This window comes from Cottoperca gobio, chromosome 13, assembly GCF_900634415.1.
Source record: "Cottoperca gobio chromosome 13, fCotGob3.1, whole genome shotgun sequence".
NCBI lineage: Eukaryota > Metazoa > Chordata > Actinopteri > Perciformes > Bovichtidae > Cottoperca > Cottoperca gobio.
The window spans coordinates 21,287,964-21,302,059 of record NC_041367.1 but is presented as its reverse complement, the minus strand read 5'-3'; the positions used below and the strand labels follow the sequence as shown (position 1 = coordinate 21,302,059).

The window sequence follows — 14,096 nt, the reverse complement described above, 5'->3', positions numbered from 1 at the left end:
GGCCTGCTGTTAAAATAAATCCTGAGAAGATGTCTCAATAATTGTAAGATTCATTTTCAACTTCATATCTATATAATTGAGCTGACAATGCGATTTGCGACTGTAACATCCAAGTAGAATTGTAAATGTTATCTCGTACAGGGAGAGCAAAACATTTTGTCAGCTCACCTCAAAGCCGGCAGGGGCTTGTCCCTCCTGGCCTGGGAAAGAGGCCGTCGTCCCCAGGAAGCCGAACATTTTGTCCACCATGTCGGAGTCATTGACGGGCTCCAAACGGGCCTTCTCCATCTGCTCCACCATCTCCTTCTTCCTCCGAGCCTCCTCCTTCTCCTTCTTCTCCCGCTCGGCGTCCTCTTTGGCCAGCTGGGCCAGACGCTCCTAGTAAAACAATTATATCACATTTGTTGTGAAACAATAGTGTAATAATAAGAATAATAAGAATAATAAGAATAATAAGAATAATAAGAATAATATGTTTAAACAAACCAGGCTTCTACACTCAAAACAGGAGGAGGGCGCTGTTCTTACAACACTACACAACTCTTCAGCTAATATCAGGAGCCAGGCTGGAGAAGAGCAGGACGCACTTTCCACTTCCTTAGTATTGTGTGGAAATCTGATGTTTTCACATTACAGATGACGAACAAAGGCATTAAAATGTCTTGTTGTTAAACACGAGACCTGCAGGTCTGCTGGACTGGACTGTCACCGGGCAGAAAAGTGAATAATATTGTTCCTATAAGCGTAGGTGCGGTGAATTGATAAGAAAAACCAGGAATCACCAGCACATGATCAATTTAAATACGACGTGCTGTCCGATTCCCTGGGTAACCTGGTTTCTAAGACCTGGGGAATATTCTATAAAAGAAACTTAAGATATCCTCAACTTTAGAAACACAGTTCATTTTCAGACGATACATAAACTGAGGTTTTGAAAAGGTGTTTAAATGTCAGAGATCTGTGTTGAACTCCCACCTGGTGTTTGCGTTCGGCCTCTGCCTTCGCTTTCTTCGCAGACATCTGATTCCTTAGTTTGGTCTCTTCAGCCAGACGCATCTTCTCCGCCTCCAGCCGCCTGCGGTACTGAAGGATGAAGAGAAAAGAGTCCACTGTTATAATATAAAATAAAGGCTAGTTGCCAAAACAACACAGGCTCAACCCCAGTCAGCTGTTTGTCTTGTTAACATCTCAGTTCAAAATCAGAATGAAACTGAATAGAATCCAGCAGCGTGCGTTGAGGGGACGGCATTAACTTTAGGGAATTAATTAAGTAATTACTTGAAAATATAAACAGAAAATGTAATTAAGTTGAGGGAAATAATTAGAAATGCATTTGGAAAACAAGTAAACAAATACTTAAAGTGCACAAATTAGTAATGAAAGGAAATGCTTAATCATTTCAGTGAAAGATTTCTTATAATTCTCACCTCCTGTTCTGGACACCAACTTTGGTGTCATGTTCAGTCATGTTTGGCAGAATTACCAAAACAAAAATAGCTTGATCCCTGAAAACATGTTGTCTGTGTGGAGCAGGCAGGGGTTTCTTTAAAACCTTAGTACCTTAAACTTGTAAATTAGTACAGCACGTGGGTAAATGTACTTAATAAAATCTACTACTGTGCCAGTGTGTTTGTGTTTACCTCCCCCTTCAGCCTCTTATACAGCCGGCGAGCGATCATGCCTCTGGTGTGGGCCTGGATGGTGATGACGGCCCACAGCCGGTGTCTGAACGCCCGGCGCACCAAATAACCCCGACAACGACCCTGGAAGCCTGTGATTCTTTGGCGGGCCACGTGATACGACGCACACAACTTCCTGGAACGAACTAGAGCCTGGAGGCGCGAGAAGCCCGCTCGCATCTGAAGGGACACAGAAACAGAAACAAGGGAAGAGGAGGAAAGATTTATTTTCAACCTTTACTGATAATAATGGATTACTTAAGTTGGAGCACAATGTATATGTATATGTATGTGTATGTGTATGTGTATGTGTATGTCTATGTGTATGTGTATGTGTATGTGTATGTGTATAGTATAGTATGTATATGTATGTGTATGTGTATGTGTATGTGTATATGTATATGTATATGTATAGTATAGTATGTATATGTATATGTATATGTATAGTATGGTATAGTTAAGAGCAAGTCCTGAATGCTCATCTGTACTTTTGTTTACACTTTTATGATATTTGTTGTGATATAGATAACACATATGAGATAACACAGAGAGGCTCCTCACAGCTCCATAGTTCTTCCTACAGTGATACCCTCTCCACGTCTTCTGGATCAACACAGCCGACTTCCTCATCTTCAGGAAGTTAGATCTGATGGCAGGAAATTTAAAATCGGAAATGACTTTTGTTTGAATCCTTAAGTCAAAATACTAAGAAAAACAACTACATTTATCAGAACAGGTAAGTGGGTTTAGAGAGTGAGACTGGGTCAACTTCCAATTTCATCAAACGATTTCATGAGACTGGAGTCAGGTCTTTGAAGGCCTACCTGTCCTTGAAACCTCGGACCACCTTCTGGATGAGGATGACCTTGTCAGTGATGGCCTTGTCTCTCTCGATCTCCAGCAGCATGTCGTGGTGATCCTACACGGAAGAGAGAACTCATAAATAACTAACAGAAGATGCACTTTCTGCTGTTGTGGTTCAGCCCTGGTGTAGCTTCAGTTAGCAGTTAGCTGCAGTTCAGCCACAGTAGCGGGGAACTGCAGACCGTCACACGGGTCCAGCAGTATGGATGCTTAACCTAACCATCTAAAAAACACCATGCTTCATACTGATACTGAGTATCAGCGCACCCCTGTACAACATGTCATAGTAATACATCTAACCTAGTCTTAACATTATCTGCCTTCCCCAAATGGTGAAAGTGAACTTGGTGATTTGTTTGTCATTCTGAAGTCAGGGCCAGTAATCACACAGCTACAGCACTTTTCCTCCTACATGCTTTAATCTGACAGCTTTCCAGTTTGCTAACACAACACATAAAAGAACATAAACTTCTTCTATCTCTTCCTCCTTTGATCGGTCCATCCGTCCTGTGAGGGGAAGTGTGGGTACAAAACCGACTTCACCCCCCTGCACATTCTACTTCCTGTTCTGCTTCCTGTCCAGCCAAGCACTAAAGCCTGGTAGAGATAAGCCTTAAAACAGAGATCTGTGTGAAAATACACACTAATCAATTTAAAACACTAAGTGGGCTGTGATACAGAAAAGAGTCCTATCTCCACTAACTCACACTTTCTCTTTACAGCCTACTGCCGTATCAAGCAACCCTCTTCCTCTTAGATCTTTTAGAAATAAATACAATAAATTGAGCTCTTACTGTATGTACTCAACTTTTTGACCTTAAGAGAAACTATAACCCTTAAATGACTGACAGCCGCAGAGTGAAATATTAAAGTACATGTTATCAGCCAACTGGAGGCCAACATTCATTTAAATAACTCATAACATGTAAACAAAGTAGAGATTCTCCAATTTCCAATTTTCTTTAAGTCTGATCTGCTGATTTTCTTTCTTTCAAAGAATAATAATTGACAACATGCACAAACATTTTTGTGACTTTTCTTTAGTGGAGAATTCAATGTATGTTCATAAATTATGAATGTGATATGAAAGTAGTATTTAAATAGAGAGTCATCTTTTTGTTATCTATCTAAAACTATTTATGAATCAGTATCTCTTTAAAGGTGTGTAGCAGGACAGCGCCTGCTGTCCTCCTGCCGGCTACACACTACTAACAGAGGGGGGGGGGGAGACTCTGCGCTGTCTGTCACTGCCAATCCTCTGAGCAGCATGCATGGAAATGAATTACAATATAATATATTGTAATACATTTCATGCCTTTTCCCCTGATGGTCTGAATAAGCCGCTAAGTTTGTTGCTACACGCTTTATTGAAACAAAGTCGTTCTGAATTGTCGGCCAAGTCACTGGACGATCGATCGGTGTATCGCTAAAACTCTGAGGTACTCTCTGTCCAGGCATCTTAAACTCTGAGGTACTGTCTGTCTAGGCATCTTAAACTCTGAGGTACTCTCTGTCCAGGCATCTTAAACTCTGAGGTACTGTCTGTCCAGGCATCTTAAACTCTGAGGTACTTAGCATCTTAAACTCTGAGGTACTCTCTGTCCAGGCATCTAAAACTCTGAGGTACTCTCTGTCCAGGCATCTTAAACTCTGAGGTACTCTCTGTCCAGGCATCTAAAACTCTGAGATACTCTCTGTCCAGGCATCTAAAACTCTGAGATACTCTCTGTCCAGGCATCTAAAGGTACTCTCTGTCCAGGCATCTAAAACTCTGAGGTACTCTCTGTCCAGGCATCTAAAACTCTGAGGTACTCTCTGTCCAGGCATCTAAAACTCTGAGATACTCTCTGTCCAGGCATCTAAAACTCTGAGATACTGTCTGTCCAGGCATCTAAAGGTACTCTCTGTCCAGGCATCTAAAACTCTGAGATACTCTCTGTCCAGGCATCTAAAACTCTGAGGTACTCTCTGTCCAGGCATCTAAAACTCTGAGGTACTCTCTGTCCAGGCATCTAAAACTCTGAGGTACTCTCTGTCCAGGCATCTAAAACTCATCTACTTGGTTGTGTAAACACGTCATCGCTCTATCAGAATATAAACACACCAGCTGCACGGCAGACACACACTATGAAAACAAACTGTTGAGCCTAAATCATCATCTGCTGATATTTTCATTTCACCTCCAGGGAAACAAGTGACAGTGTGTCATCATGGCAACCAGCAAACGGAAGTGCATCTGTCCTCACTGGGCGAGAAACCAAAGCACACACATGCCGTATAAAGACTCATATAAAGTTCAGGAACACACAGATACATATATACACACCTGATGGGAACTCTTTGGTCATTTTCTCACCATCTCTTCTATGTTCTATCTACTAAGAAGTACTGTGTCTGTATCAAAGCCTGATGTATGTTCTTCCTCTAATGGTGACATGTTCCTTCAGTCTCATGAACACGCACACACACACACACACACGGCCAGATGTCGGGGTCAGAAATTGGTGTAAACAACACAAGTCCATGGTTCCATCCTGCCTGTCAACAGTTCAGGCTGCTGCTGGAGGTGTAATGTTGGGGGGGAATATTTCACTGGCACACATTCAGCCCTCAATACAACCTGAGCGTGGTTTAAAAGCCACAGCCAACCTGAGTATCGTTGCTGACCACGTGGAACCCTTCGTGGCCAGTCTACTCATCTTCTTATTCTAAGATGACTTTCCACCTTCATTAGAAAGTCAATAGACTACAGAGACATTCAGGTAACAGGAGTGAAAGGATAGCACAGATCTATATGCTGATATTGATGTCATGAAGTACAGATCTGAAGGTTAATGAACATGAGACTGTGTGAATGATTAACTCAAACCATACTGATATAGTAAAGTTTATTTTATTTTATTTATTGTCAAATTTGGATTTTCTGCTACTGACCTCCCTCCAAAATGTGAAATATAGTAAATATCTTCTAGTTATGGTCATTTTAAATACAGAATACACTAATAAATGATTAATATTTAAAGATAAATAAACAATTTCACAAGGCTGCACCCAAATATCGTTTGTCGTTTCATTGCAATTGAGCAGAACTGCCCTTTAATGCAGGAGTACCTTGAGGAAGATCTTGGTCTTTCCCATCTGCCAGTCATCGTCTCTGCCGAGCACCGCCTCAGCGATCTTCTGGCAGGTTCCCCTCAGGTCCTCCTGGTGGGCGAGGGAGAGATTAACATGTCGGAACAAAGTGTGTGTGGTTGAACATGTGCAGCCAGCTGGCAGCTCTGAGAGGCTTTGAGCTAGATGCTAACGCCAGCATGCTATCATACTCACAATCATAATGTGAAGTCCAAACACTAGATCACCAAATGTGGATAAATCCACCGCTGAAGACAGTCCCGAACAAATGCACTATTTAAACTACAATGACCAACTTTCTTTAGTAAAAATGACTAAGCAGGTACCTATGTATTCATGAACTGTATGTATTCATGACTCTTTTTTAAAGGTTTACGTCTTCTGTAGGAACCAATGGGCTTGTGGCTGAGAGCCATGGACAGGAAGTCAGAGAGTACTAAGAGACGGACTAACACGTTGCTGGTTTGGGTCTCTTTGTTGACTACAAGTAGAATATAGAAAAATATCATTCTAATCCTTGCAAACATGCAGAAGTTTAGAAGGTACAATATTTGACATGTACCGCTGAGACTGATGGTAATTGGGTTATTAGCTTTGCAGGAATTTGTTCACAAAACAAAAACTACTTTGACCTGATGATGAGAAAAGTCTGAGGATCAACAACCTTATTATGATTTATTCAGAAGGGAACATTAATATCTGGATAACAAATATGAAAATGGTCTTTTCTCCAATTAGTTTCTATATAAATGTAATATTTTGGGTTTTGTGACTTTCCCAAAAAAATGATATGTGACTGTGATACATAATTGAGACCAAAAAAGTCATAATTACTTTAATACTAATAATATTAGTCACACACACACGCACACACACACACACACACACACACACACCACGCACGCACGCACGCACACGCACACGCACACACACACACACACACACACACACACACACACACACACACACAGGACCTCCAAAGCAGCAGAGGGAGGAAACATGTCAGAGTCCAAGAAAAACAGACTGCTGTTGGAGTTGTGGGAAAAACTGCATGGTGACAAAACATAGTGTCACACATGTGGTGTCATCTGATATGTTCCAGTAACACACACACACACACACACACACACACACACACACACACACACACACACACTGGCTGACTTTACCTCAGTTTCCAATGATTTAAATCCTATTAAATCCTTTTGGATTCTAAATTATATTTCGATCCGGCCCAGTCTGCTTATGAAGTTGAAACTTTTATTTTCACTAATGTATTTCCTCTTTGGCAGCAAAACACGCCACAGGAGTGACCATCGTCTGCCAGGCAGATGTTCACCTGAAAGTTCTTTGTTGAACTCCACGAAAGGCAAAGATGCGAATTTGCTTCGCTCTTCGCTCGCAAAGATTGGAAGTGAACGGGATGCAAATGTTAATCTTGCGCTTCTGTAACCGTGACCTTACAGCGGTGTTCTCTCCATTCAAAAAGAATATCTGATGTTGTGAACACAACTGTCTAGTCCACGAAAATGAGACGACCCGGACCTTTTCTTATATTCAGGCAAATTAAACAGCAACACACACACACACCTGTAGTTCCACTCTACCTGTTTGTACGCCGGTTTGACTCCAGGCATGAGCACCCGGTAGCGATCGACAAACTCCACGAAGGTGTAGCGGATGGGATATCCTGCCCGCCGGATACGAATGGTCTCCATCATGCCCGAGTACCTCAGCTGACGCACACACAGCTCCCTGTCAAACAACTACAGACACAAACACTGTGACAGGAAGGGTTTACTGACCTCCAACATCAGGTGTGATCTCAAATGGGATTTTTTAAAACATAACTTTGCCTGATGAAGGTTAAAGGTCACCATTTCAAACTGCTTGTTAAAGGCGTTAAAATTAAAAGTCAGAACTTTAATTCTGAAGCGCTGGTGAACATGTTTATCTATTATTTTTCATTGTTTTATTTTTCATGCACCTTGGTACTGATTGACTTGTAATATCTTCACTTGTTTTAATAAAGTTAAACAATATGGTTTTAATGCCTGTTCACGATGAATTTGTAGTTTGTATATTTAATAATCAACAATGATCTCAGAGGTTATTGGTGTGAACAAACAGTTTGTCACATTTGTCTTCATGTATCTGATCAAAGAGAACAAGTTATAGAACAATAGATCATTAAACTGTTTATGGATTAGTTTTATTCTGCACCCTCATATTAATGATGTATGATCGTCCCAGTTACAAATAACTTGAAGATAAAACTTTTGACTTCATCTCCTGCTTGCTGGCCAGCGGCTGCAGTCGACCAGTAACAGAGTGGTTTTATTTCTATTGCATCGCTTGTCAACTAAAATCCCTAAACATTCAACTTATTCTATTTTATTATCTTGCTTTTAATTGTACTCACCATGGGCTTCTTGTATTCATTGGGTTTGATGCAGCGAACGAAGAAAGGCTGGCAGACGCTCAGAGTCCTCATCAGCAGCTCCAGAGATCTTTTAAACTGACTGCTGAGAGTGGGCGAACGTTTCCTGGTCTCTGCCCCCTAAACACACACACACACACACACACACACACACACACACACACACACACACACACACACACACACAAAGTGTAGAAAGTGTCAGAGTCAGGAACAATGAGGACTCCTTTCTCTCTTCCTGAGCTCTGACACTAACATTTTTCCTCTTTCTCTGTCTCTAAATATAAAAGTCCTTGTCTGGCTGACGTTGCAGTTTCAGAGTTGAATGAAAAGTGACGCCAAAACAGCAAATAAATGAATTATAAATCGCTTAATCGATCAGTCAATCAACAGAAGTTTCAGTAGCAACCATTTATAACGCAATAATTACAAAAATTAGCAAGTTCCAGCTTCTGAAATGTGTAATTAATTGTTAGTTGCAGTCAGTGGTGGAAGAAGTATTCAGATCCTTTACTTAAGTTCTGCTGTTTTACTTAACATTCTCCACAACAACAAACATTGCACTGCATTCAAATCTTTACTTAGTATTCTCAGCTAAATGTATTTAAAGTATGAAAAGTAAAAGTATTGATTGTGCATGTTTCATGTTTCTGGATTCATGTTACTGCTGCATTAATGTGTGTGTTGCATGTTGCTGCTGCATTAATGTGTGTGTTGTATGTTAGCTGCTGCATTAATGTGTGTGTTGCATGTTGCTGCTGCATTAATGTGTTTGTTGCATGTTACTGCTGCATTAATGTGTGTGTTGCATGTTACTGCTGCATTAATGTGTGTGTTGTATGTTACTGCTGCATTAATGTGTGTGTTGCATGTTGCTGCTGCATTAATGTGTGTGTTGCATGTTACTGCTGTATTAATGTGTGTGTTGCATGTTGCTGCTGCATTAATGTGTGTGTTGCATGTTGCTGCTGCATTAATGTGTGTGTTGCATGTTGTTGCTGCATTAATGTGTGTGTTGCATGTTGCTGCTGCATTAATGTGTGTGTTGCATGTTGCTGCTGCATTAATGTGTGTGTTGCATGTTACTGCTGCATTAATGTGTGTGTTGCATGTTACTGCTGCATTCATGTGTGTGTTGCATGTTGCTGCTGCATTAATGTGTGTGTTGCATGTTGCTGCTGCATTAATGTGTGTGTTGCATGTTGCTGCTGCATTAATGTGTGTGTTGCATGTTGCTGCTGCATTAATGTGTGTGTTGCATGTTGCTGCTGCATGTGTGTGTTGCATGTTGCTGCTGCATTAATGTGTGTGTTGCATGTTACTGCTGCATTAATGTGTGTGTTGCATGTTACTGCTGCATTAATGTGTGTGTTGCATGTTGCTGCTGCATTAATGTGTGTGTCGCATGTTGCTGCTGCATTAATGTGTGTGTTGCATGTTGCTGCTGCATTAATGTGTGTGTTGTATGTTGCTGCTGCATTAATGTGTGTGTTGCATGTTACTGCTGCATTAATGTGTGTGTTGCATGTTGCTGCTGCATTAATGTGTGTGTTGTATGTTGCTGCTGCATTAATGTGTGTGTTGCATGTTGCTGCTGCATTAATGTGTGTGTTGCATGTAGCTGCTGCATTAATGTGTGTGTTGCATGTTGCTGCTGCATTAATGTGTGTGTTGTATGTTGCTGCTGTAGATGTTTAAGGTTGTTCTCATTTAAACTCCTTTATATCCTGTTGGTAGTTTAATCTACACAAAGCATCATATTCTATAAGATCATCATGTTTGTAGCGTCTCTGTCCTGTGAGAACCACGTGTCTCTAAAAAGTTAACTTTTCATGAGTTTCTCAGTAAAACAGTTGTTTTCAGCTCTGTGACGAAGCATTTTACAGCTGATTCAAGAGGCTTTTAAAATAGTTTGTTTAACTTAAGAAGTAGGAGAATTTTCTCGACACATATTTAAGTTCACCAACATTCATAAACAGCACATCTGGGGATAAGCCTACATGGTTTTCTGAAAAGTAGCTAAAGCTGTAGTGGAGTAAAAAGGACAATATTTATCTTTGAGACTTAGTGGAGTAAAAGTACATTTGCATAAAATGTGAATAATCAAGTAAAGTATAAGTAGTCAAGTAGGAGTAATGTACGGTTTACCATCTAAATCTAAAACATCTTCTTTGTCCGTTCAAATATCATCCCGCCAGTGCTAAGAAGAGACTTTCTGATTCAAACCATTATTAAGAGTTGAAACGTTTTTAAAACCACATTGAACTCAGACATGTGCTGGTCTTACCAGGAGTTAAAGAATTGACGGGTAACAAGATCCGGTGTAACACAGCAGAACGTATCTGATCTGAAGCTCGCGGTTTTTTGGCACAGCGTTGGGTCCAAAACACTCAAGTAAACTACTTGCTAAACCAAAGGTCTTGTTTTTCTTCGTCTTCACGTGTTATGCACACATACACGTTGTAAACAATGCAGATTTGATGGAGCTGGGATAGTTTCTAGTGTTCGTGCTAAACTAAGATAAACACGCCGTGTCGTCCCATCTCTACCGTCATCTTCTCTTCTAACTTTGTTTCCCCATACTAACCTTTTGTTAGTTAGCTAACTATTGTTAACACTCATCAAGTCAACAGCGTGATTAGTGTCTCTTAACAAAGTTAGCAAACATATGTCATTCGAATAAACCGCCGCAGTTTGTTTGTCGATTGTTTTATTTTTTCAAGTTTTAACCGGAAATAGTTTAATGATATTGTGTCTTTACTAATGGTGCTGACGGAAACATGTGTTTAAAGTTATTAATGAACACGTTTACAACTCACTATTGGTGTATTCATTACAAATCACATCTGAATTAGTAAAATATTTATTAATACATTGTGTTTTAAATACAGTTTTCTGGTCTGGAGATTATACTTTATGGAGTTGACTGTAGAATCACGAGCACTTACTGCCCTCTGGTGTTCACAGCGAGGAACTGCACTACAGTTCATGCGTATTCATTCATTCATGCGAGTCAATCTAGTATCGATACTAGTTTTTAATATCAATGTGACCATGTTCTTATTAGTGCAATATTTACAAATAACATCAACAGCATATGTGTTATTAAAATATGTATTAAAAATTGTGTTTTAAAACAGAGTTTTGTGGTCTGGACACTTTGCCATATGGAGTCGACTGTAGAAGTACGAGAACTCACTGCCCTCTTAAGTCATAGGGAGGAAGTACATGACAGTGACACGTCAAGTTAGACAAGATAACACGACAACAATGATAATACTTCCGGTCAATGCTTTCAAAATTACACATATTTAATTTTTTCTTATGTCTTTATTCGCCAATGTACGGACACCGGTGTTGAAGTTCAAATAGTGTGACACACACAAAGCGTATTTATCCGGTTGTTTAATTAACTGTGTTTGGCCAATTTACAAAAGTAACGTTGTCTGCTGCGTCTAAACATGTTGGTTAAGTTAGTCGCAGCTTCTGCGATACTACAACGTTTTAACTGTTTCAGACTGCAATGTTGATATAAAACGATCAATAATTTGGCCACAAAAGAGATGAATTTGGGTCATGAATATATTTCTGAAAGGATTGGCCGGAAGTGTTATGATTGTTAACATGTCTAACATTATGCATCACATTGATGCATGTAATGTTAACAGTTTTTAACAATACTTATGTTACTCTCTGATTTATATTTATAACATGTATAATAACAACAAAATAATAATAATAATAATAATAATAATAATAATAATAATAATAATAATAATAATAATAATAATAATAATAATAATAATAATAATAATAATAATAATAATAACTCTGTACACACAGAAATGATCATGTAATTGCTGGACCAGGATTAAAAACATTTCAGGACTGAAATGAGAAAAATAAAATGAGACAATATAAAATTGCTTAAATGAAATTAAAGTACTAATAATAATAATAATAATAATAATAATAATAATAATAATAATAATAATAATAATAATAATAATAATGAGAGTGTAGTAAAAGTTTAAAGTATGTCACAAATCCTGCAAACATTAGATTCTTACTATTACTACATATTATTATTATTATTTTCTTTTTAAACATTATCATAAACTAAAGCACTATGCATGTAAATATTGATTAAATATTAAATAAATATTGGGCTTTTAGAAGTAAGAATGAATGATGTGACATGTTTTGGAAAATGTATTCATTATGTTACACTAGTTTTATGATATAAACCATTCCTGTGGATGTGGTGTGGATGTAAACCTCATCCAAAGAGATCCACTGGCCCCAGACCAGTAGCCTACAGTTTTAAAGCAATTTACACTTCATCAAATTATAGTTTAATCAGATCCTGATAGGACAAAAAAAATAGCAGAAACAAAAGCAAAAAAAGAGTAAAAGCTTTTTCAGACCTTCTGAAGTCACATGCCATTGTAACGTTAGAAAGAAAAATCAAGATGAGAAAGACGAACACATGAATAGATGGAGAGTGTCTGAAGGGACCACGACGTATCTTTTACTTTTACCTTGGGAAGAGTTCTGGCAGGAAGAACTACTGAACTACCTGGAGAGTAACCACACAGAGACTGGCACGAAGCAGCACACAGACGTGAAACACACACACAAACACACACACACACACACACACGCAGACACACACACACACACGCACACACACACACGCACACACACACACACACACACACACACACACATAGGGAAGACAAAGAGGGCGGTATAGTTAGCTGTGAGCTGGACAGTTCTAAGAAACATGCAGAAGAAGAAAAGGTGGAGTCTAAGAACTGGAGCTTCCTGTGACAGTTCGCTCATTCTGTTCTTAGTTTATTCTCTGATAAACTTTGTGATCTATTTTTGTTACGAGTCAACATTTTGTTTAACTTTTAAATAATAATTTGAAAGGAACTGTTACAATTAGATTGTATCATTGATATTATTGACACCTCTGCTGTATAAATATTTCAATCTTCTCTTGATATTGAAATGAAAAAAATAATTTTACTTAAAGAGTTGAACTATTATAGCCACTATACTGTATTTATAGATTGTGTATGTGTGTCCGTTACCATAGCGACATCAGCCTGGAAGATCTGTTTGATGAACTTGTTCTTGGACGAGTGAACCAGCTGGATAATGTCACCGTATAAAGTGTCTCTGTTCTTCTCCAGGAAGCCTGCAGGACACACACACACACACACACACACACACACACACACACACACACACACACACACACACACACACACACACAAAGGAAATACATAAAACTGGCTTGACTAAATATCATATATGTTCATACATGTTTAATTATTGCTTCCTGGTGTGTATGAAGTGGCACTGACCTCTTGTTTCGTAGTAAACCACACCAGCAAAGTGTTGGATGCCAAACTGAGTCTCGTGGTTGTTCTTTGGAGGAATGTAGTATGTGTTGAGTTTGTGCTGAAAGTTCAGCTTGTTCAGCATGGTGGTGTCTGTGCCCTGCAGGACACACACAGAACAAACAGACAAATGTCATTGTTTTTGTTCATTTAAAGCCCCCAACACAATTGCAGCAACAACCTTTAAGTTGATATGGTGAACATGTTAGGAAACAGTTGCTCATTTCCACATCCAGCAGATACAGAGCAACATGATCGTTCATTAGGGGTCTTTGTGTTTGTGTCCACCTGATGAATGTAAATCCAATCTGTGTCTTCAGCTGCTAACTGCTGCACTATGTTCACCAGCTCGACTCTAACTGTGTCCGTCTGCTGTTTGTGCTGAGCAGGAAGTGTTTGCTGAGCTTCTACAGCTTTCCCTCTGAAAACAACAGCATGAGAGCGGTGAGAGTGAAGCAGAACAGTAAAGTTGCAGCCGGACAGATAAACTATGAGTTGAAACTATAAAGCTTCATAAAGCCAAGAGGAGCCACAGATTCATCGGTTCATCTTTATGAGCGACATCTTTTT

The 14,096-nt window shown here is 39.3% G+C and overlaps 1 protein-coding gene across 1 annotated transcript in view; it reads right to left on the bottom strand.

Annotated features, from left to right (window-relative positions):
• myo7aa (myosin VIIAa) overlaps nt 1–14,096 on the bottom strand; it is a 60,862-nt gene that overhangs the window by 27,798 nt on the left and 18,968 nt on the right. Inside the window, 10 exon segments of the mRNA XM_029446884.1 lie at nt 169–378; nt 976–1,083; nt 1,641–1,859; nt 2,241–2,325; nt 2,504–2,598; nt 5,655–5,747; nt 7,283–7,441; nt 8,098–8,235; nt 13,215–13,321; nt 13,491–13,626. Coding sequence (XP_029302744.1) covers nt 169–378; nt 976–1,083; nt 1,641–1,859; nt 2,241–2,325; nt 2,504–2,598; nt 5,655–5,747; nt 7,283–7,441; nt 8,098–8,235; nt 13,215–13,321; nt 13,491–13,626 — 1,350 coding nt within the window.